The sequence below is a fragment of the Nyctibius grandis genome, chromosome 2 (assembly GCF_013368605.1).
Source record: "Nyctibius grandis isolate bNycGra1 chromosome 2, bNycGra1.pri, whole genome shotgun sequence".
Lineage (NCBI taxonomy): Eukaryota > Metazoa > Chordata > Aves > Nyctibiiformes > Nyctibiidae > Nyctibius > Nyctibius grandis.
The window spans coordinates 16,857,246-16,880,587 of NC_090659.1; the positions used below are offsets into that span (position 1 = coordinate 16,857,246).

At 41.1% G+C, this 23,342-nt stretch overlaps 1 protein-coding gene across 5 annotated transcripts in view; it reads right to left on the reverse strand.

Moving 5' to 3' along the window:
- The window catches only part of APP (amyloid beta precursor protein), a 222,271-nt gene that overhangs the window by 45,131 nt on the left and 153,798 nt on the right, over positions 1-23,342 (reverse strand). For 4 of the 5 annotated variants that reach the window (XM_068417788.1, XM_068417780.1, XM_068417773.1 and 1 more), the window contains 4 exons: positions 21,021-21,095; positions 19,752-19,910; positions 7,263-7,391; positions 5,048-5,147 (listed from right to left, as the gene is read on the reverse strand). In XM_068417788.1, the coding sequence (XP_068273889.1) occupies positions 5,048-5,147; positions 7,263-7,391; positions 19,752-19,910; positions 21,021-21,095 (463 nt within the window). The remainder of the gene's footprint in view (positions 1-5,047; positions 5,148-7,262; positions 7,392-19,751; positions 19,911-21,020; positions 21,096-23,342) is intronic. The other variant, XM_068417764.1, reaches the window with a different exon arrangement.

The following is a 23,342-nucleotide window of genomic DNA, read 5'->3' on the forward strand; positions in this document are numbered from 1 at the left end:
GAAGAAAACAATCACAAAAGAAATGGCACTAAACAGGCCAGACATGGAATTTGCTTTTGCAAATCCCCCAAGGGTGTGTTTTGGTTTTGCAATATAAATCTCCAAACCACAATGGCTGTCTTTTTGGACTGTCTGCCTTCAGCAAGCAAACTAACACCCTCAAAACTTCTTAAGAAGGATACCACAGAATGAATGGAGAACAGCATCCTAATTCAACTCATGGCAAGAAATGCAGCAAGGCTGTGGACTGACTACAGGTCAAAATCAGCAGCTAGAAACAAGAAATCAACAATTAGTCTTACAAATGCTGAAAGACCAGAACCAGATGAGGTAGTGGTAACTTTGCCCTCCACAGGTGCAGACTGACAGGTATAGGGACCTAATGGTTAAAGAGGAAGGGTTAAAAGAAAGCAAGTCTTCAGACATCTTTAGTCTGCAGCTTGTCCTATATTTACAGCTTTTTCTAAAAATACTTAAAAAAAACACTTCACAGGAAGTTGTGAACCAAATGCCAAGAGGCAAACCTCTCTTGCTCAATTTTTGTCATGCTAAGCTGGAGCACACACATACTTGAAATATCACATGACCCACAGTACACCATATGCATTTGAATGCAAGCAGTGATCTGGGGTCTGCTTGTGTTCATGCTCTCTCCCAGCTATATAATGTGAGTGTGGCATCCAGAACATGCCGCAGAAGAATGGGATAGGCACAGTGGAAGAGAATAATAAAATAACAATAGCTTGATTTTATTTGTCAAGGGACAGATGAAATCATATTCTCTTACTTATTGCTCATAACTGAATGTTCCAGAGCTTAGTTCCAATACTGCTGCGGTAGGTGGTGCTGAATATTTCATCCGTGGTGGTCTAGAAAACATGGAGCTGAGGACATCAGTTTGGAAACAGAGCAGCAAAGACAGAATTAAAAATTCAGCTCACCGCCTGCCCATCTGACTGATGCACAAAGCTCTGACGTAGCTTCTGATTCAGAAGCTGTGCCTGCTGTGCCACTCCCAGTAATAAATTGCCTTTTACATACACGGATAAGCAGTCTAATCAAATGAAGATTTAAAGCAGGATGTGCTCAAAGGAATTGCTGATTTCTCTTAAAGCCTGCCATTGCTCTCCCTGAGTTTTTGTACATATTAAATAGTATATGAGATTTATCAGAAGGAAAAGGTGAGTACAAATACCAAGGTAACGAAATAATCTGCTCACCTACAGTGTTCAAAAAAATATCTCTTCTCAGACTTTTTTGTGCCACTCTCCTGTTCATGGGGCATATTCCTGCCCGTGAGAAACACCACTTAACACCAAAAACTACATCAGTTGCCAAGAGTAACCTGGTTTGTAGCATATTTACATCACTGCCCCTTGAGAAATCATTTGCAGCCAGAATGCCAAATGGTCTCCTACAAAATGACCTGTTTATGCTTCCCAAGCTTTGTCATAACAGTCAAGGTCAGTCATACACTGATCCTTTTTCCCCTGCCCCAACAGGAAGAAAAGACAGCCAGCAGTATTCTTCCTCACTGGAATTCCTTACATCTGGAATTTACTGCTACAATACGTGCCGGTCACCCTAATGGGGCGTTTGCACATTACACACTGGTCAAACGCTTAGCAAAAAAATCCTCACTTCATGCAAGTGCTGCTTTCTATCCTTCGGAGTGCTGTGGAACTTCCTACATATCTATATACTCAAATCAAGACATCTACTGTTTAAGCCAATGGACATCAACTGGTGATGAACATCTGCAGATAAGGACTACAACTCTCTTAAATTTTACCCTAACTTCCAGCCACCATCTCTGCATGAGTTCTGAAAATAACCAGAAGTTTTAAAGGCTGCTTTTAGTGTGGAAGCTGGACTTCTTATTTTGTATTCCGCACATTAAAACTACGGCTGTTAACCTGCCTTTTGAGGTAGAAACTTCAGATATATCCTGTATTTTAAAGGAACTTCAAATGTCCAGCTGCTGGATTGCGATTCATCTGCTCACCAAGCATGAATTAAAAAAATCTTCAGATTGTTGAAGAAAACATACTCTATGCAGCTGCTACACCCCAGGAATAACTCTAGAATCTATTTCATATAATTCAAATTCATTGCTCAGCATAAAGACTTCAAAAATAACAGACAGAAATTACAAGTGTGCACCTTATCTTCAGGCACATATACTTTCCAATGACAGACCATCACCTGTTTCTCACAGATGAACCTTTGGTAGTGGACTGTCAGGAAGACATAAGGGAACTTCTAATGTATTTCTAGTTTAGTTTCTAAAAAAATAATCAAATCCCAAAACCTGAGATTCAAATTTGTCAACAGCTAATAATGGAAAAACTGTGCAAAAATAGGGCATAATATTTCTAGCAATGAGAAAATCTAGTAAAAAACAGAACTTTATTAAATATAAGAGGAATTAAACCCATGGTACAAATTCACAGGAAAGGATCTCATTCATTTTGCTGCTCACAGAACTACTTGTTCAATTTAGGGAAAAACTACCTTTGTCAGAGCTGTATCTTCTAAAGCAAAGATTATTCATTCCTCAAGGTGAAAACTGTTCATTAAGAACTCTGCAGTAAAGTGTGAAACTGGAAACCAAAAGTATAATGAACAAAAAAACTGAACTAAAACAGCAGCCATCTAACTTGCATCCCAGCCTAAGAGAAGAACTACTTTCTACTATGCTTCCTTACATGTAATTTATTATTCAGACACTGTGTGTGTGAGATGTTCTTACCTATGTTATTTTTTAACCTTTCCACCGACTCAGACTTTCTAAGTCAATGGTTCTAACCAAACGTATTTAATGAAACATTTGTCTTTTTAATGAGAGTGGTAATATTTCTTGGGAATGTTACAAAGTGCAATTTTATTAGTATTTTACTTTTCCTCAGATTCCGCAGCTGTATAGATTTCCTTTTCCATGGGTTTAGGAGGAGTACAGAGACTAAGAAATTCAATAATTTCAGAACAGAATTTGAAACAGACTGATCAGTGCTCAAAGCTAGAAGGACACTGTCTCCTTAACAGATGGGAATGACCTCAACAAACTCTCACTAAAAACAGTATGTAAAACCAAGTACACAGCCAGTGTTACCAACAAGGAGAATGTTGATACTGAAAGAAAACAGGCTTTCTTCTCTTTACTGAAAACAATTCTATCTAGTAGAACCCAAATTTGATAGTGCTTGCTTTAATTTTTGCTGCCTGATAACTCCCAGTATGAGAAACATACTTTTCATTGCTTTAAACTTCGCCATGCTTTGAAGAGTTTTTAGTATACCCAAAACCACAAAAAAATCAAGGTAGGGAAAAAGTACTCCAGAGACTGTGATAGACTTTTTCTTTGAGATATCTTAGCTTCTCTCATCTTATTAGGAAATAATATCCTACTAATTTTAGGCTCTTTTTTCCCCTAAAAATTAGTATTACATTTGAGATTAGGAGTCAGATTTTTGTAAACCACTTAGCAGTTAATAGACTTTTGCTCCTGTGTCACTTCAAAGCCTCTGAAATAACCATTCCATTTCAGTATTTAGGAGGGAGAAGAAAATTTAGAAGAATGTCCTCACCAACAAGCATTAACATTACCAAGAATAGAAGAAATTGAAACTTCAAGCAAAAAGCCCATGAGAATGATAGTGGTGCAGAAAGAAAACAAACCGAGCGTGTCGAAGATCTAATAACAGTATCAGCATCTCTTTTGCTACAGAAACGATATGCTTTCAAATGATCAATAAGGTGTTTTTTTTTCCCTCCTGAACAGCTCTCTACAACTACAGACTGAGACTGTTGATTGTGCCTTGTAATTGTGGAGCACAGAAACACATGGTGAAGGTTAATTACTAATTTAGCTATCTTTTAGTTTCCTCCCAACCTCTTCCCCAACTTCCTGATCTCATCCCCAGCCCTCTCAAACTACCTCACAAGTAGAAGCACATCTCCTTCCTAACCTGTGCTTTGGGCAAATGAATCCACCACTGCTCCCTTTCCATCCCCTCCCTGTGTCCTAAATGCATCCTAATCCTTACCGCAATGGCACGCCTCCCTCCCTTGTGTTTTAAAGAAATCAATAATTTATTTAGTCAGCTGAAGTTGGTTATTTATGAAACTAATCCATTAACTGCCATTTGGCAGAGTATTACATCTTGCGAAAAAAGCTGTTCCAAAGACCATGACCGTCTCATCTCCGGCCTTTGCGTTCAACCATGTATTATTTTTCTTAAAGAAGTTCATTAGCAACATGATGTCCAGAGCTGTGGCTATATCTGAAATTAATATAGTCTAAGTGAAGTTGCCTTGCTGCAATAGCAGCACACAGCAGAGTCCAAGTGCTGTGACAGAGATCTCTCTGTTGCACTAATGCCACAGCCAAGGGCAGGAACTTGAAAGGGAGGAAAGACCATTCTCCCTCACAGCTATCTGCTGTGGCAGCACTCAAGGAAGATGCAACGTAGGACTGTTGCTACCTGACTGATCCACAGCCCAGCCTGTGTGCGGGAAATAATGGGAGGAGGGGAGATATCCATTTGACCAACTAACCAAGAACCAAATGCATGACCAGTAAGATACTGCCAAGTTGCACTTAGCAACTTCCAATTGATACTTACGCTTTTCTCAGATGCTTGGGTCTGCAACTAGCTTTTCTGCTGAGGGATTTCCAAAATGTCTACATCAGATAATGGAAATACTTACCACGTACATTAAATATCCAAATCCAGGAAGGATTTACTAAATCTCATTGTCAATAGCTGCGTCCCTATACCATGGAGGCTCCAAATGTAAGTTAACATATTTTAGGGAAGACATTTACAACAACATGATGATGCCATTGCACAGGTTATACAGGATTTGTCTTCCAAGTATTCATTATAATTTAATTTATAATTTAAGAACATGGGCAAGTTTACTCTCCTATTTTTCATCTGGGACAGTGTATCAATAGGAGAAGTAAGATGCTATATTTTAGCTTTCGGTGGTAATTTCTCATCACAGAAATATTTCCCTTTTCCTACATTAGTAGTTTGCATACCAACTTCATCCTGGATCTCTTCTGCCACAGCAGGCACATTGTAGAGGAAGGAGAGAGACTGGTTCATGCGTTCATATATCACACGTAGATGTGTCATAACCTACGGAAATAAACGTATTTTAAGGAGGGGAATACTACTGTTAATTTTACATTATCACAAAATTTATAGGTTATAGAGAGCAAGACAGTTTTCAGTTGTGCTAGGTACAAGATTTCAGTAGGCTCTGTGTACTGAAACCGTCAAATCCATTGCAAAATTCACCTCTCTCCTACAGCTGCTACAAAAATAGTGTTCTAGATGCTCTTCCACAGCAACTACCTGAAATCCCAGGGGAATGCAGTAATTTAAAGTAGGGGTTTACATTTGCTGTGGGGCAGAGAATGTACACAAGCAGCTATTGTAGCAGAAATCCACAGCCTCATTTACCCTTCAACAACATTTACATTTGCCCATACCCCTAAGCTTCCACATAACACGTAAACCAAGTGAGGAGCAATGATTGTGAGATTAAAATGTTTCAGCTGTTTAGTTTTTTTTCCTTTATCTTAATATTGCAAAAAGAAACAGCTCTCTGAAAAAAGCTTCAGTTTTCTTGGTAAAAACATTTGCAGGCATTTTCAGCTGAAAACAAAAATATTTCCAACCAGAACATTACTGCATTGTCTCATCTGATTACAACTCTATTGCCTCAGGTTCCCACACACTGCTACGGGTTGAGTCACGACATCCCATGACATATGCGCCCCCAGGGTAACCTCCACAAGTATCACCTCTCTTCAGTAGAAAGGGAGATTGAGGTGTATCTTAGAAGACTTAGAAGACTGACAAGGCAATTAGGCCTAAAAAGGAAACGGGTTGCAGATAGCAATTTTAATGAAACAATGGAATGATTTCTTCAAATCCAAATACAGTATTTATGCTTTTGAACAAGCTATTTTGTTTTCCATTTTCCATTGAAAGAAATTTTCACGAACAGATCCTTCCCGCAACCTTCTGACCAATTCGAGAAGCAAAGATACTAAAGAAATACTCATTCCTATGATGATATACTAAGCAATACCCTGCACTTGTATTTAAATGACAGTTTCCATTCTTCACCTGTGCTGCCACACAATCTGTAGCCTGCAAAATTTCACTGATTTTTGTTATTAAATAATCCAGTGGTTTAGAAACTAAAAAGTCATGTTAGATGCAAAAGGACATGCTTTAATGTTTAAGACAAGCGAAAGAACTGTCACTGCAGAAGACAGTTAGAAGTGTACATTTAGAACTCTAGCAATTTCAAGACAGCATGATCTCAATGTAGAAATCTGGCTGGAATAGATGTCTGAGAAGTCTAATACGCAAATTGTGCAATTCTGGGAGGTATATGGTTTTGACTTGGCTTTTAGCGATGCCAATCAGTTCAAAAGCTGTGGCTGGAACAGCGCTTCCCATTGCACCCTGCAGAGGGAACAGCAGCAGATTCTGCAGATTACTGTACGCTTTTTTTACGGCTTATCCATTGTGGCTACATTTTAATTGCTGTTTTGAAAGCCAGCTACATCTTCAATCTTTTTTTCTTTGCTTTTTCACCCTCCACAATTTATGAAGGCAACATAAAAGCTGTTCCAAAACATACACATTGAGGACTGCGGTAACACTCAGCAGTTAAAATGCCATGAACTACAGTGCGTATTTTAAAAGAACAAGTTAAACTCGAATGCATCGCAGTAATCACATTTATAGACACTACAAGTACCTCTGCAATGACTATAGAAAGGTCGGTTGCAGTCAGATGGCTACACCACTTCTGGTTCTGCCACTTCAGCTGAGGGAAGCATAACCATGTGTGGTCACTAGATCTATTACTGACATTTTCCCAGAGGTATTATTTATATTTATATATTTTATTATTTATATTTATGTATTACCAAAGCACTAATAAAGGCCCTGGGCATTAATGCTGTGGAGGGCTTCTCAGGAAATGCCCACGACTGACTCACTGTCTGGACAGACAGAAAACCTGTTTTTCAGTTCTTCTCAGAAGACAAATTATACCCACCCTACTCCTACATCACTTTGCCTTAATCTTCTGCCAGAAAACATATTATTTTTTATTGCATGTAACACTGTCCACAGAAAGGAGTTGGGTATTTTTTAAAAAATAGGATGACAAAAACTTCACAATGGTTATGAACAAACACAACTCCATTAACCCTCCATGGGGATTACCTGAGATCTGATTTGGGCAGCTTTCTTTGGGTCTACCATGCGGACATGTTCGAAGTGTTTGAGAGTATGCTGTCTGTCTTTCTGCTCAGCACGCACGTACTTCTTCAGCATGTTGAACACGTGACGAGGCTACAGGGAAGAAATAGGGGGAAAAAAAAAAATCAGTTTAGACCAACACATGTTTTAGTTCCTTGCACCAGAGATGTATCCCAGACCACTTGGCCAGCCAGTGCCTGCAGCTATCTTCTGAACACAGATCTGACTACTATAAGGAACATCCACACTCAACCCATTTGGCAGGATACACTGTTAAATAGTAATTGTAGGTAGTAGATAAGGTCCCTGGGGAGGGCATTCAGATTTCCTCCCTGACCGTAAGAAGTTTGGCTGTTGCATTTTCTTGTGTAACTGCTACACTACTGGCCCAACGAGACAGCAAGCGCCACCTTAGCATGCTAGTTAACAGATACCCAACATCGATTTCTTTTGAGCTTTGCTCCAATTCTCTCCATCAGACTTTACTTTTCCCCTCCCCCAAGTCAGGAAGCCCCCATGATCCAAGCTCCCAGTTTTGCAACCTTCACCACCACCAAGCAAATCCCTCTCAGAAGATCTCCTGAAACCTGGGCTTCATCATAAGCATTTCAAATATTCCCCATCTATGCTCTACTACGCTGAATACTCAACCAGTATCAACATCTGTCAACCACAGTTAAACTTTAGCAACAAAAAAGGCTACAACTGGTAAGTTTTATCAACAGTAAAATCAGAAAGCAATCCACCCAACAGCTGCACAGAAGACCATGTGAAAGCACTACTCTATCTAAGCCAAGGAATAATCATTAGACTTGACTGCAAAACTTAAAAAATTCAAGACGCTCCTGTCCTGTCTCTACTGCTATGCCACCAGGGAGAAAAGACAGTGGAAAGGAACCACTGAGCTGAGGTACAGAAAGTACACATCCAGAATACACAACTGACTGAAAAGCCATAAGAAATAAGGGCTACCTACTTGGTTTTTCTGAAGGTACTTGGCTTGGGCACCAGATTTTGTAAAAATCTTAGTCTATGTATATATTGCAGATGATTTTAATTAGTAAAAACTATTAAATATATGCTTTAAGGCATATAATGGAATACAAACAAAAGAAATTGAATACAAACAAAGGAAAATCTCCCTGTGATGGCAGCAGAAAACCATAATTCATATCTTTATCAATGATCTGGAGTTCTCACCACAGGCTTGGGGAAGAGTGGCTGGAAAGCTGCCTGGTGGAAAAGGACCTGGTGGTTTTGATCGATGGCCCACTGAATATGAGCCAGCAGTGTGCCCAGGTGGCCAAGAAGGCCAATGGCATCCTGGCTTGTATCAGAAATAGTGTGGCCAGCAGGATTAGGGAAGTGATCGTCCCCCTGTACTCGGCACACCTGAATACCATGTTCAAATTTTGGGCCCCTCACTATAAGAAAGACATTGAGGTGCTGGAACGAGTCCAAAGAAGGACAACGAAGCTGGTGAAGGGTCCAGAGCACATGTCTTATGAGGAGTGGCTGAGGGAACTGGGGTTGTTTAGTCTGGAGAAAAGGAGGCTGAAGGAAGACCTTATTGCTCTCTACAACTACCTGAAAGGAGGTTGTAGCGAGGAGGGTGTTAAGTCTCTTCTCCAAGGTAACAAGTGATAGGATGAGAGGAAAAGGCCTCAAGTTGCACCAGGGAAGATTTAGATTGGATATCAAGAAAAATTTCTTCACTGAAAGGGTTATCAGGCATTGGAACAGGCTGCCCAGGGAAGTGGTGGAGTCACCATCTGTGGAGCTATTTAAAAGACGTGTAGATGTGGTACTTAGGGATATGGTTTAGTGATGGACTTGGTAGTGTTAGGTTAACAGTTGGACTCGATCTTAAAGGTCCTTTCCAACCAAAATGATTCTATGATTCTATGAAAGGTGTGTAGCTGAAGGGATCATGAAAATATACACAGACTGATAGAGCAGTGAAGACTAAGAAATGAGTATTTCTATGTACTTTCCTGATCTGTACAATAATACAGTGCCAAAACAGTGAAGTGTTCTCTAGCATTCATCCAAGACATTAATTTTTAACTCAGTATTTACAATGGATTCTGGAAATCCTCCCTCCGGCCCAACTCTGCTTGTGCTGTTGTGTGCTTGTGCATCCTACCTGAAGCTGCCAAGCTGTGAAAAGCGTGAAGCTGAGGCAGGTGAGAAGAAAGGGAAAGGTGACCTTACTGTGCAGTAGATTAAAGAATGAGCAGAAGTGGTGAGCAGCTGGTCTGGGCACTGGCAGGGAAGAGGGTGGGGAAGTGACAAAATAAGCATCAGAGACTCCGTGCACAGCTTTCCAAAGCAGGAAAAACTGTGGGTGAAGTTGATGTTTTGAGATGACTTAAATTCATGGACAAATATAGAGCCTAAAGTAATTTAACATTTACACAAGAGATGAATACTAAGCTACAGAGCTCAAAGATTTAAGAATCTCTTCAGCTTAAGAGAAGCAACAGATTTTAAAATGTCTGAGAAAAGTAAATCAAAGGTTATTTGAAGAAGATTTGTCGGACAGAAAGAGAGAGATGTGAAACCACTCCCTGCCAGAGGATTAAACTTAGCAGCTCCATGACTGAAAATACATTCATGAGGAAAATAACCCCAAGCCCCAAAGCCAAGCACCCTGGGATGAGGTTGCAAGAAGCTGTGGACAAATGCTGGAAAGTAAGTAATCCTCACAACATTGTGGTAATGGCCAAACAAACTGAAATGCCAACTGTAAAGCTTTATAGGAACAAAGGCCAGAAGACCAGAAAGTTTAACAACAACAAGAAAATTTTGAAGACAGAAAATGTCATTACCTTTCCTGACAGTTCAGCTTTCCAAGCCCCCAGGACACATCAAGATAGCAGGTTAGGGCAGAGACAAAAGTAGTAATTTCTATTTCTTCAAGAGATAGTCCAGTTTAAGTGCAATGTCTAACACCACAAGGGCATAGATTTTGTTTTCACTCAGTGTGTTTGTATTCATTGCAATATGTCAATGAAACTTTTAAATTAAGAGTCACAAGTAGACCTGTTAATAGGATCACAATCTTGAAAATACCTGTCAAACACCACTAACAGTAGTAGTCACTTGGGTAAATTGGCAGCCCACCTTCAGTGCCTTTTCTAACATTGAGAAATGTCCCAAACTTATCACTATAAAGGAGAAAAGGATAGGCATGCCTCTGGCATGTCTGGCCAAGAAATCTCCCTGTGATGGCAGCAGAAAACCATAATTCAAGTTTAGGACAATGCAGAAAGAATATTAAATTCAAGGTGTTTCCTTGCAGGTGCAGAGACTTTGCTTTTTCTCAAGCAAAAAAACCCACCCCACACTAGAAACTCACTCTATTTAGGCATACAAGCCTACAGTGTTTCAGTGTTTTGTTTTTAAAACTAGCCATATGCACATTTTAACCCTGATGGTAACTATCGATCTAGTGATCCCACACTGCCTAGAAGCTTGTGACATTATTCTAACAAGAAGTGACTCAAAGCTAAGTCGTCCTTCTGAAGCATTCAGTCACCTTGCACAGATGCACAAGGCTTTCCTGGTAAGCAAGGTGCCGCACTACACACAAGTTCCTAGGGTGGATGCAGGCACCTATGGAAACGATAGGATTCCCTGAACATAACATTGAGACCCGAGATATATATGTACCCAGGCTCCCCTGAAGTGGAAGCTGAAATGGATTAGAAGTCTTAGCATATAGACTTGTTATCACAAAAAATTTCTTTATTGTGACCTTTAGGAAACTTGCCCTGCCTGAACCGTTAAGGTAATACAGCGGGTCATTTCCACACTGATCAAAAAAAACCAAAAGGTGATGGCATCCCCTGAACATCTGATGTACACTAAAACAGCTCTGCTTCCTTGCTGCAAGTCCCAGTCGCAGTGGATCAGGTCAGACCTCCAACCTTCTAAACAACTTAGCAATGCTACGGCTGCATGGCTTCAGGGTTGTGGCTGAAGGGGAAACTGCCAGAGCTGGTGACAGGCAATGACAGCTCTTCACTGGGCTTCAGCTTCGCATACCTGAGTGTGGTGGTTACCATAAACGAGGACCAAGTTCTACAGTTGAATGTAACTTAGATAGTTATAAAAAAAAATTAATTGATCATTTTTTCCTCAGTATCTATAACTGTAGACCTACTGCTTGAAGAGTTTTAACAAATTTCCAGATCAGCAAAAGCACCTCACCCTAAGTCCCACCTCTGTGTTGTATTTCATACACATTTTCTTTTAAATGTCATTATTGAGTGAACTTGTTCTGCTTAAAAATCCCACTCACGCAGGCAGAGGGTGGGGTGAGGTACTTTTTGCAGAGATACTTTCAGCAGGATTTGCCCCCAAATCTCGTACACTGAGTGGTGATAAGAATGCTTGCGATGGTAGAGCAGAGGGGCCTCAATGACCAGTCAAGTACAGAGGTGAGGGAAGGCTCCACAGGCTGAGGAGATGCAGTGAAGCTATTATATCCAGGGCCATCTATTACTTCAACCCTAGGAAGGAACCTTCAGATTAAATTATAAATGAAAGTGGTGCTATCATCAACTAAATTAAGTTCCTGAGGCCTCAGCTCTGACACTGTCTATGGCAGAAGAACAAACGTCTGACACATCCCAGGGGCCAGCTTGGCACCTCTTGCTCTTCATCAATAATGTACCAACCACTAAGCTTCATTAAAAAATTCTGGGTTTAGCATTTGAAATTCTGCTGCGTGTTTTGCCAGGGAAAACTCAGTGTGTTCCTGTTTGCAGTCACCTTGATAAAAAACACCTCACAGAATAACTAACTTGTATCAGCCACCAGGGGCTACCTAAGCCTCGTAATTCCATTATTTTCAGCTGTCTACTTGTTTTGTTGGCTTGGTTTTTTTCAGTCTTCCTCTGAAAGTGACCAGGATACTCCCAGCATGACTTCTGTTATCCCCATGTTTTTACTTACCCTGGCTGACACTGCTGGCGACTGTCACATATCCAGGGATAAGAACAGCCAGTGACTTCCTAAGCAACAGGATCCAGCACCAAATTCAGAATGTGTATTATTTCATTAGCGATGCTCTTTAGTTAGGAATAATATTGGCTACTGAGTACTCCAAAATCCTGGACTGGCTGGCAAGAAGCTTAAATCCAGTCTTATGGCACACACTCATTAGTCAGGCAAACGCAGAAAAAAAGACAGGAACACATCTAATAAAGTACGCAGCAGGCAATGCAGGGTGAAGCAGTGTGACCGCTACCATTACATGCTGCTTCCGACTACTTCAAGCACACACTGTCATGCCATTTGCTCCCATGAAACTCATTCCAAAGCTCCCCCTTCACAGCAGATTCAAACATCTGTTTTTTATCTAAAACTAAGCACAGATCGATCGTAGCCCTTTTACAAGCTATTGTGACAGGCCAACAGATGTAGTCATGTCTGTGGGTATTTTAGTTGTTAGTTTAAAATCCTGTTTATGCTGGAGAATGTTGTCAAGGTGTTATTTTATACAGATTTTGTGAGCATGTTGGGACTTTAATGTATTCGGTACAAAGTAGACAGGTTCACAGACTATGTATGCAGTCTACGTAGACTACCTAGCCTGACAATACCTCATTAAAAAGCTGATTTTCTACCTAAAACTGTAGAGAATGTGCCTTGTCTCTTGTTTGGAAGACAATTCTTCCTGTGAATACATATATATATATGCACCAGGGCAAAGTTAAGGACCCGTACTGCAACCCCCTGGTTTGAAAGCTTAACCAGGCAGTCCTGGCAGCTGGTTAACAGGTTTCCAGCTGTACAAGGCACAAACCCAAACAAAGCAGAAAACGCTGATGGCTCCTGGGCTACCTAGTGGTAAGTTCCAGCCCCACTGACTCTGTAATCCAGTGCCTTTATGTCAGGTGGCATCAGCATCGAGATAAGGTCACCCCATAAAGGAATCATACAAGACCTAAAATGCCTGAAAAAGAGTTTCTAGCAAGTAATATACATATACATAAATATAAATATATATGCATGCAGGTGCCCCTCCATGAACTCTACATTGATCCTAGTTACTATTTCAGATTTTAAGGGAGTGATGAAACAGTGCAGTTTCACTGAGCTTGGAAAATAGAAATATCAAATGCAGTTTGGATTGCTACAAATATAACAGACTCTCCTCATGGAAATCTAAAGTACTTACTGCAGAGGAACAACACAAATATCATATTAAAGCACTTCTGTGTATTTAAAATCAACATCCCGGCTCTGTGCCATGGAACTTCCACGGGAAATTCTGAGCTGGCCTGTCATTTTGATCAAAATCCTCTCTAAATCAGAGCGGAAAGTTTCACAATGATGTATTGTGATATTTAATCTTGCCTTTAGAGAAAAATCAATCTCCAGTCCTTTCTGATTACTACTCTTGAAATGCGCAACAATTGCTGCTTTTCATTCACTTCTTAGGAATACCTTGTACACTGTATTAGGTATATATTTTACCTGCTATGTTATTAACTTGTGGTTCATGTTTGACACTGGAGTAGTAGTTCATTTCAGGAACATTCAAGAAAGGCTGGCTAGGATGAATGCAAGACTTTTACTCATGGGTGAGACACAACTATATCCCCAGCCAGCTACCTTTCACATGGAGTTAAAAGATGCCTTCTCATAATTTCTGCTAATCTATAAGAAAACACGTTACCCCACACATCACAAATACATGGCTATAATGGTACTCAAAACTCCGCTTTGCCTACCCTCCCAAGGACTCTTCCTGGGGCAGAATAAAAAGACAACAGTATTTGATTCAACCTCATTATTCACTTTTCAGGATTTGAACTAATGTCAACTTTGACAAATTAATCACAGAATCAACCTGGTTGGAAGAGACCTCTGGGATGATCGAGTCCAACCTTTGACCTAACACCACTGTGTCAACTAGATCATGGCACTAAGTGTCACATCCAGTCTTTTCTTAAACACCTCCAGGGATGGTGACTCCACTGCCTCCTTGGGTAAGCCATTCCAATGCCTAATAACCCTTTCTGTGAAGAAATTTTTCCTAATGTCTAACCTGAACCTCCCCTGGCGCAGCTTGAGGCTATGTCCTCTAGTCCTGTTGCTAGTTGCCTGGGAGAAGAGGCCAACCCCCACTTCACTACAACCTCCTTTCAGTTAGTTGTAGAGAGCGATAAGGTCTTCCCTCAGCCTCCTTTTCTCCAGGCTAAACAATCCCAGTTCCCCCAGCCACTCCTCCTAGGACATACCCTCCAGACCCTTCACCAGCTTTGTTGCCCTCCTCTGGACCCGCTCCAGCACCTCAATGTCTTTCTTGAAGTGCGGGGCCCAGAACTGGACACAGTATTCAAGGTGCGGCCTCACCAGTGCCGAGTACAGAGGGACAATTACTTCCCTAGTCCTGCTGGCCATACTATTCCTGATACATGCCAGGATGCTGTTGGCCTTAAGAGAAATTTTGTTTCTGCTCACTCTTTTAAAACTTTGCATTTTAGATATAATGAACCTGCCAGGGTTTTGCAGAAACTTAATACCCATTTGGAATTGCCTCTTCTGTCTTTAGTTCACTGGTACAAAAAACCTACCTGTAAGCCTAGGTGTATGACTACACCATATGCTCAAGCCCACAGACTGGGGAAAAAAAAAGACAGCCTGGTTTTATTCACATAAAAGCCTCAGAAGCTGCTGGAAAACGGAGTTAGGTGACCACATTTCTTGGAGTCTGACTTGGTTTAAAAGCAGAGCTGAAATCCACGCTATTTCACAAAATCCTACAAAATTAAGCGTATGTGAGAAATTCCACAGCTGTAAGTATATGGGTTTGGAGGAGAGCTAAAGGGTGGAGTATTAGAGCTGGACTGCTCTTTCCTACTGCACAGGAAGATTTTTATCACTAGATCAGCAGCAATGCTTTGGCCTGCCTCCAACTGAATATTTCCACAGCAACCTCACTGGACTCGGGAAAGGCTTTGAGCTTCCTGAACGCAGAGGCACTGATCGAGGGCCTCTGCAGATTCCTCTTCCATGTCCAAATAGACAAACCCGACTAGTTTCAGCCCACACTGTGCCCTCTCCATATGAACAGACACTGTTCCTATGGCACAAAAGGTAGCAGAGGGAATTCTGAAGGCAACAACGAAAAAAACATGGCAAAAAAAATTCAAATGGATAAATGTACATGCTAGGGTTGATCTTAATGATCCTGCTCTGTTCAGCAATAATTTACATTTCAGTAAAATAGTGCCAAATTAGAACAGAAGCATTTTAAACTGATTTTAATGATTATATGCTCACTTTAATCTACGTGCAAAGTAAGGAGGTTATTTAATTACCTTTCAAAGTTTTCCTATATGCTTCCTTGCTCTGAAACCCTTTATTTCACCACTAGGAACTGGATTTCTTTTCTGCTTCTCTTTGCCCCCTGCCACTGGCTTCCCACAGAGAATGTGCCTTTCTGACCAACAAAGATTAAACAGGGTGACATAAATCCAGCAAAATTTGACATGCATATGAAACAGGGAATATAAGCAAAATACAGAACCAATCTGCTCACAAAGAACGATGGATTTGTATTTCTCTATTTAACTTGTAAAATGAAGGGGAAAATTTCCAACTGTTTTAAAAACTAGAGGCATATTAGTTCCAGCTGCCACTAATCCTCCTTTTCTGTAGTAAGGCCATCAAAAGCAGGGTGAAACAATACAATATTTTGACACTGGATACTGAACAGCTGCACCCCATTTTTCAAAGGCAATGAAGTATAGCAGCACAGCTAAGCTGTATCAGGTATCAGAGATGAGGATCAAGTTTTAAGTTTCTGGACAGCCTGCATGATAGTGCTTCTGAGAGCAGAATGACAGTACAAATATTTGGTTTTGCTCAAATTTGTTTTCTAGTAGACCTTGAAGCTATGCAATTTCATCTCTGTATGCCCCTTGCCTCCCTTGCTGCCCAGAGTGGTACTCTGAAACAACACCTCTGACACTGGCATTGGGAAATCATCTGCATAATACCTGAAAAAAAACCTGCAGTTAAAGTTTTTGGTCCTGTACAGAAGCTACTCGTAAAGGATTCCCAGATTTTTGTAGCGTTAGCTAGAATAGCACTGAAAACAGCTGATTTTCTAGGCATGTACAAGAACATAATGACTACCCTACTGGCCCAGATCAGAGGTTCCCCCAGTCCTATATCTTGCTATCCTACAAGGAAAGCGTCCTCCAAAGGAGCAAGTAAATGATGATACTTCTCCTCACACAGCCTTCTAGCTTCCTCCCGTCCATAGCTCAGAAACTTTCTGAGCCAGAGGAAGTTTCTCTTCAGCACCCCTGAAGAGCCTACCCCTTGAACACAAGCACCACATAATCTGTATACATACAGAAAACAGGAGTTCCCAGTGGATCAGGATTTTGCCACTCATGGAGAACTGTGCATCACATCCATGATCAGTCTGATGACACCAGGAGTGCCAGACTCACTGTACTCCTACGATAAGTGATCTGCAGGCAAAGTCTGGTCACGGATTTCTAAACATTCAAGAGTAAAATGAAATCCTGCTGCTTCAAGTGGTCTGCCAGAAGTCCAAAAGATCTTGGGAAATGTTCAAATTCAAGTACAAGGCAATACGTCCAAGTGATTAAACAGCACATGGAAAATACTTTTTGCACACACACACATCTACATACATATATATATATACACACACACACACATCAGACTTAGGGTAACCCTCCTAGCTGTGTGCAGAAGGCATGCACTTCAATAAAAAAGCCTAACTTATTTTTCAATTTAAACACAAATTCTGTCCTTATAACTTCACAGAAAAAGACTCTATCACTTTAAATACTGAAAATCTACTTTTGTAGTAAACACACTAAAAGCAAGCCATGTAATTTGAAGCAAGCTGTGGAAGGGAGTTCTTAAAAATATTTTTGGAGAACTACAGAAAAACCTCCCTTTTGTAAGATTACTTAACAAGTCACCAGTAAGGTTAGGACCTACTCTCCCAAAGACAACACAATTGCATCAAATGTACTTTTAGTTTACTACGGAACCACCATACAGCTAGGGTATCAAGAGTTGAATTTTCCATTAATCCCATTTTCTCTTTGGCTAGGCAGCCAAAGTTTGGATTCAGAGTTATTCAGATTTCTGGCTCCATATTCTGCAAAGCAGTTAGCGGACTGGATTCATTCATTAGGCTGTTCAGCTATCATCAGTCACTCCTCAGGTTTCACCCTCTGCCCCACAATAAAACCAGACAAATCTTCCTGCTGAATTCAAGGTCAGTTTTTTCACGCGCTTTGGCACACATCTGACCAGCAGTTCAGAGGCACATGCCTAAACTGTCCGTAACTACAGAGCACACAACCTAAAAATGCTGAGGCAAGGACAGTACCATCAACAAGACTGGCAAAGGAACTGTTTAAAGACATTATTCTTTAAACTGTCCATCCCCATTAGTTTTGAGATTAGTGCCCGTTTGGTAGCACCTTCAGCTACTATTACCTCCATGCTTGCTGCCTGCTCCTTTCAGAATGATCAGCTTTTGTAAGGACACAATATAGGATGCACCTCAGCATTTTAACAGTACCTTCAAAACTTCTACTGGAGTCATATATCAAACAGTGTTTTTTGACACAGCCTGTCAGGCCTGATGCTTTCCCACTGACACAGTAAACGTATCATTAATTTAAATGTCCTGAGAGCTGACTACAAGCAACCCAAGCATAACGTGCAGGTTTTTCTGGTCCCAAAGTCAGTGTTAACATTTTTGCCCCTCAGTGCTCTGCAGCTGAAGTTCACTTTTGCAGCTGAAGTTCACTTTTTTTTTTTTTTGCAGCAGAGATGTCATCTGCATTCCACAAACATGAAAGGTCGAGTTCCCTTGTGCTAGGAATGAAGTTGCACATTTTGGCAGCTCTAGAGACTGTTCTGCTGCTATGTGGGGTCCCCATCTTCACCTCCCACAACCTCAGATACCTACAAAACCAAACTGTCAGCCTGATCCACACACAACTTGAAATCAAATAATTTTTCTGGGATACTTTTCAGACAGGATTACATTTGTATGAGGCTCAACTTTACAGCAACAGCAGACTGGCTAAAGCCAAATGTAAAATCACATCTTACGTGAACTACCCAAAACCATACTGCAGGAGGGCAAACACGACCTGCAGCCAGTCTATCCACTCACCTCATCTCACTCTCAGTTCTAAGCCACAGACTCCAGTTTCCTAAAGGGAGCTGCATCCCAGCCTGAAACTCACTGATCTGTCTGCTAATTAGACACTCAAGTCCAAGCCCTTCACCACCCTCGCCATAGTCAGAGGTTACAATACACATCTCACACTCAGACCAAACAACCTCCTCTACCAATTTAACACAGACCAGCATCATTTTCCACAAATTACTATGTTGCAAAATACAGATTTAACGCTTCATAAAACTACTCTGAAGACTCCCCATGACACTTTTACCTAAGCAAAGGATTTTTCTTTTACTTGGCACACAGTAAAAACAAGAGAGTTTTGCACCATGGGGTGGAGAAAGAAGTTTGATCATGATAAAGATCAAATGATCAAAAAAGACGATGATCACTTTTCCACGCTCACTGAATATGCAGGTTTCTCTGCAGAAGGAAATTCACTTAAAATAAGTAATTTTACCAGGTTAGCTGCATTGATGTAATTCCCTGTGAGGCCAAATTCAGGATCTAATGGCTACATCTTACACTGCTGACCCAAAAGTCTTTTAGTGTTCAAGAGGTGAGAGGTTTATAAAACTTTTAACTGTTTTCCAGTGTTCATGCAGATTCTCTTCTTCTGGAAGTCACAGAGCAGTTATTTTGGTATTGAATACAAACATCACAGATATGAAGTCATTAAAAATTCCATTCAATCCACATTGTGAACTTAGTGTTTATACCCACCAATGGCCATCACATCCAACACAGACAACTTTGAACTGCTAGCGTGATGTCTTCATGCCATCCAACAATCCTCACAAGATTTTTCACCAAACATTTCAACGGTTCAACATACAACAGAAAATCACAACCACCCTCATCCTTAAGCTCCATCTCGACATGATGCAGTATCCTACTGTGCATCACTTGAAGGGACGCTTCATCATCCTTCTGCAGGATCTGTGAACAGCTACTATTTCTAACAACCAAATCATTTCCATGTTATTTGCTTAAGTAACTTTATGTATGTACGCATCTATCTACAGGTATATACGGGGGGTGTGTGCTTGTGCCTACACTTATGTACACACAAAGTCTAAACTTTTAACTTTCCAACTAGCTGACTGGTGTAGTAGCTCTTGCATGGGGAACATGCACTCACTGCTCCATAGCTGGACTGCATCTGGGCACACCTTCTTTTTCCCCAGAATGAACATAAGTGATTTTGACACAGCTGACAGAGCTTGTGGTATTGCACTTACCCTGGGTGGGACAGTCTGCAGAGCTGTGATATAGTTCTCCAGAGCAATGCGGCGACGGTCATTCAGCATGGCTTCCACCCGTGCCATGTGAGTCTCCACCAGCTGTTGTCTTTCATTCGCTGCTTCTTGTTCCAGTGACTCCACTTGCTCCTGGAAATGCTGAAAAAAACATCCATCTCAACAGGAACAATGAACACATCAGCAGAGACCAGGCGATGTTAACACCTCCCATCTGCAAATCACCAAAATCTTCCCCCATGTCAGTCTAGCCTGGCTCCCAGGAACTCTGCACTGAATGCATCTTTTACTGATTCCAGTGGTAACTCCTGATGCCCTGTATTCCTGAACACCTGGCCCTATTTTATTAATCTAATCAAATATTCCTGACATATTCAACACAACCATCAGTGAATCCTTCATCTGTCCCCCCTAAGACAGTGGTTCAGCGCTAGGGAATTGCGCCTAGAGGAGGGTGGAGTTTGGCAAGCATATGCCCCCTGCCATCACAAGTCACCAACATGACTTCACACAAGCAAATCTACACCGGGGGGGGAAAAATTCCAACCTGAACAGAGTCACTATAATTTCTTATAAACTGGCCACCACGAAGAAAAATTGAGCCCAAACTTACTCCAATAAAGCAAAAGACTAACTGGGCAAAATGCAGAGAGAGCAAAGCCATGGGATCTAATGTGCGACGCAATCTGGTTCTGAACATTACCTTTTTACAGTTTTGCACTGAAATCATTCTAGCAGCACTGAATAATACCTGACACAGCCACAGCGGGATTCAAGGAGTGTCTGGCTTGTCTGAATTTTTGAATTATAGTATAACTTTGGATAAAATAATTTTTGGCTGAGGGTTTCTTCCAGATAAAACTGATGGCAATTTCTTCCTTAAATCACATTTTCCATCTCTGCTTTGAGCTTAGGTCCTGCAGTTTATATTAGTTTATGACAGCCTAAATTTTGAAAGGCACCCATGGGAACCGAGTTTTCGGTTCTCACTGAAGGCAAATCAATTCAAGCGAAATTCTACCCCGCCATGCAGTCACAAGCGATGTCCTGCACTGCTGTTCCAGGGACTGGCTGCAAAGTACAGATACACCCAACAGCCACTAACCGCTGGAAAGAAAAATAACAACAGCAAGAACAGAGAATAACATTAAGTCCCCAGAGAAGTAGGTTTTAAAATTATTTCACACACAGCACCCCTTGTATTTTAACTGCAGCCCCCGTGGGTGAGGTGGTGGTTGCATTTTCCTTTACCTGGATAACAGCTTTTTTGTCAGCCTTTGGCAAGTTCTTTGCTTGGCGTTCTGCCTCTTCCCACTCTCTCATGACCTAACGAACAAAACAAGGAGCGTGACTTTCGTTATTTTCTTCTCTTGTCTCAGGGCTTAGCAACAGCCAAGCATTGCAGCTTTAAGAGTCATCTTTTTATATTCCTCTCCTCCTTTTATCTCTATTAAAAAAGCAGTTACAACATTTAACAAAGGTATGATCCTGTTATTAAATCAAACAAAGGCAGTACTTCTGTGTCTGAACATCGTGCCAAGCTCTCACAACTCTGCTGTGAAGCAACACAGCCGTTAACCAGCCCTCAAGCAAGGGAACTGAAGGTCTCTATGGGTAAGCACACCATCCCCTTTTCATCTCAGACAGAAGGAAACTGCTTCCATCTATTGCATGTCCTTGGTCAAAATGAGTGAATTTCAACTCATTTTAATTGACACTTTTTTTGGTACTACAAAAATTTTTAGATTTGGACTACATCGCTGGCCTTTGAGTAGGACAGATCAAGAATTACATGCACTTTGTGCTACTCTGTCCAGAAATAGGTGTCCAACACTTCAAGAACTGAATATATTTATATCTCAAGTACAACGCTGTTAGAAAAATTATGTAGGAGAACTTGCAGTTCTATTCCCTTCAGCAACATGAGAGGCTGCCTTCTCCCGTAACACAGGGCAGTATTTCAATAGTCAGGGAATGAGTTACTCTTAACTTGCTGCCCATGACATCTGAAACTTTCTTGTGGTCTTACTTAGGGGCTTTACTCATTTCACACCTAGACAGCAATCTCCGCAGATAACACATTTTATGCAGGAACAATTGGTCTCACTGAATGCCGTGCACACAAATAAGTGACTTGTTTATCTGCAGGATTAGCACAATGTCAGAAGACGACAGAAGAAACCTAGAAGCAACTACTCAAAATGTGCATTTCCTTTCCTGCCTTAGACCTGCAGTGTCTCATGTCTGCAAGTTGAGCCTCCACCACTCAGCTCCTGTCTCAGGCTCCCCAGTTTTCCCACATGCTGGACATGGATAATCAGGCTCCTTGATGGACAGACTGGAGAGCACTGGTGGTGCCTCAGCATACTTGGCTGAGCCTGTGCCTTTAAAAAAAAACCAAACCAAAACCCAAACATGGGCTCAAAGGAGACTTTAACAAGTCCCAGTCCTTGAAATGTAATCCCTTTTCTCAGTCCTATGGCTGTAGACCCTAACGATCAACCAGCATGCAAACAGCTGCACTCAAGACTGACTCAACGTATGGGATTTTGTTGTCAAGTTTTTATCTCCCTTTTGACCCAAAGCCTGGGAATGTATTTCAAGACAGCAATAAATCAGTCATAGTAAAAAGAGATGAACTCACCAGCAGTAAGACATTCTGGCCTCAATAACAGCCCAAGAGAGTGAAGACATATATTTTGGGAAGCTAATATAATGGTGAAAATTTTCAAGTGGGAAATTTTGTCTGCTTCTGGGCTTCAGCGGGGGCATGGTTAGACAGCAGTTGAAGCACAAAGACCTGAAGTGACCTACTTAGAAATCAGTGTCTTCACTCTGCTCTTTTACCGAGAACTGTAAGCTGAAACTTAACTCCCAAGAATTGTACTACAACCTACATAAACCGGCAGCCTAAAAGTACCTCTTCAATTTACGTTACCTTCTCATCAGACAAATACAGATTGATAAGCAAATTGCAGCCATGTTCTAGTCTAGGGAGGTAGGAAACCAAAATTTACAGAGACATGAAAATTCATTTGCAAGCGGTTGTAGTAAGCAGCTGACAACAGAGAACATGATACACAGTGCACCGAAGTTACATGCTGCCCCACCACCAGTTATTTTCCCAGTACTTGGGCACTGGAGAGTTTACCACTTCTCTGACAAAGCAGGACTAGAGGACACGAACTGACACCAAAATATAGAGCACCATGATGTGTTCTGGAAAAAACTTACTAATGCTAAGAGTGCTGCTATGTATTAAGTGCACATTAGGTATTCATCTCTTAATTGTATGCTTAGGCCATATGATTGTGGTGGCTGAGAAAACTTAATTCATGTATACAGGCAGCACCTTTCTAGAGACCTGATATGTCACTGGTGCCAGGATGTGAATGTTACAGAAGACCTAGAAATTATGGTGTTAATTCAATGCATAAACTACAATGATGTGCTCAAGCTTGAGCATTGGGCTAGGTTAGCAACTTTATGATTTTCTTCTCTCTCCTCTCCTTTTATGTCTTCAAATCACATCTCTGACAGCTGCTTAATGCTCTTTTTCACTCTGAATGAGCA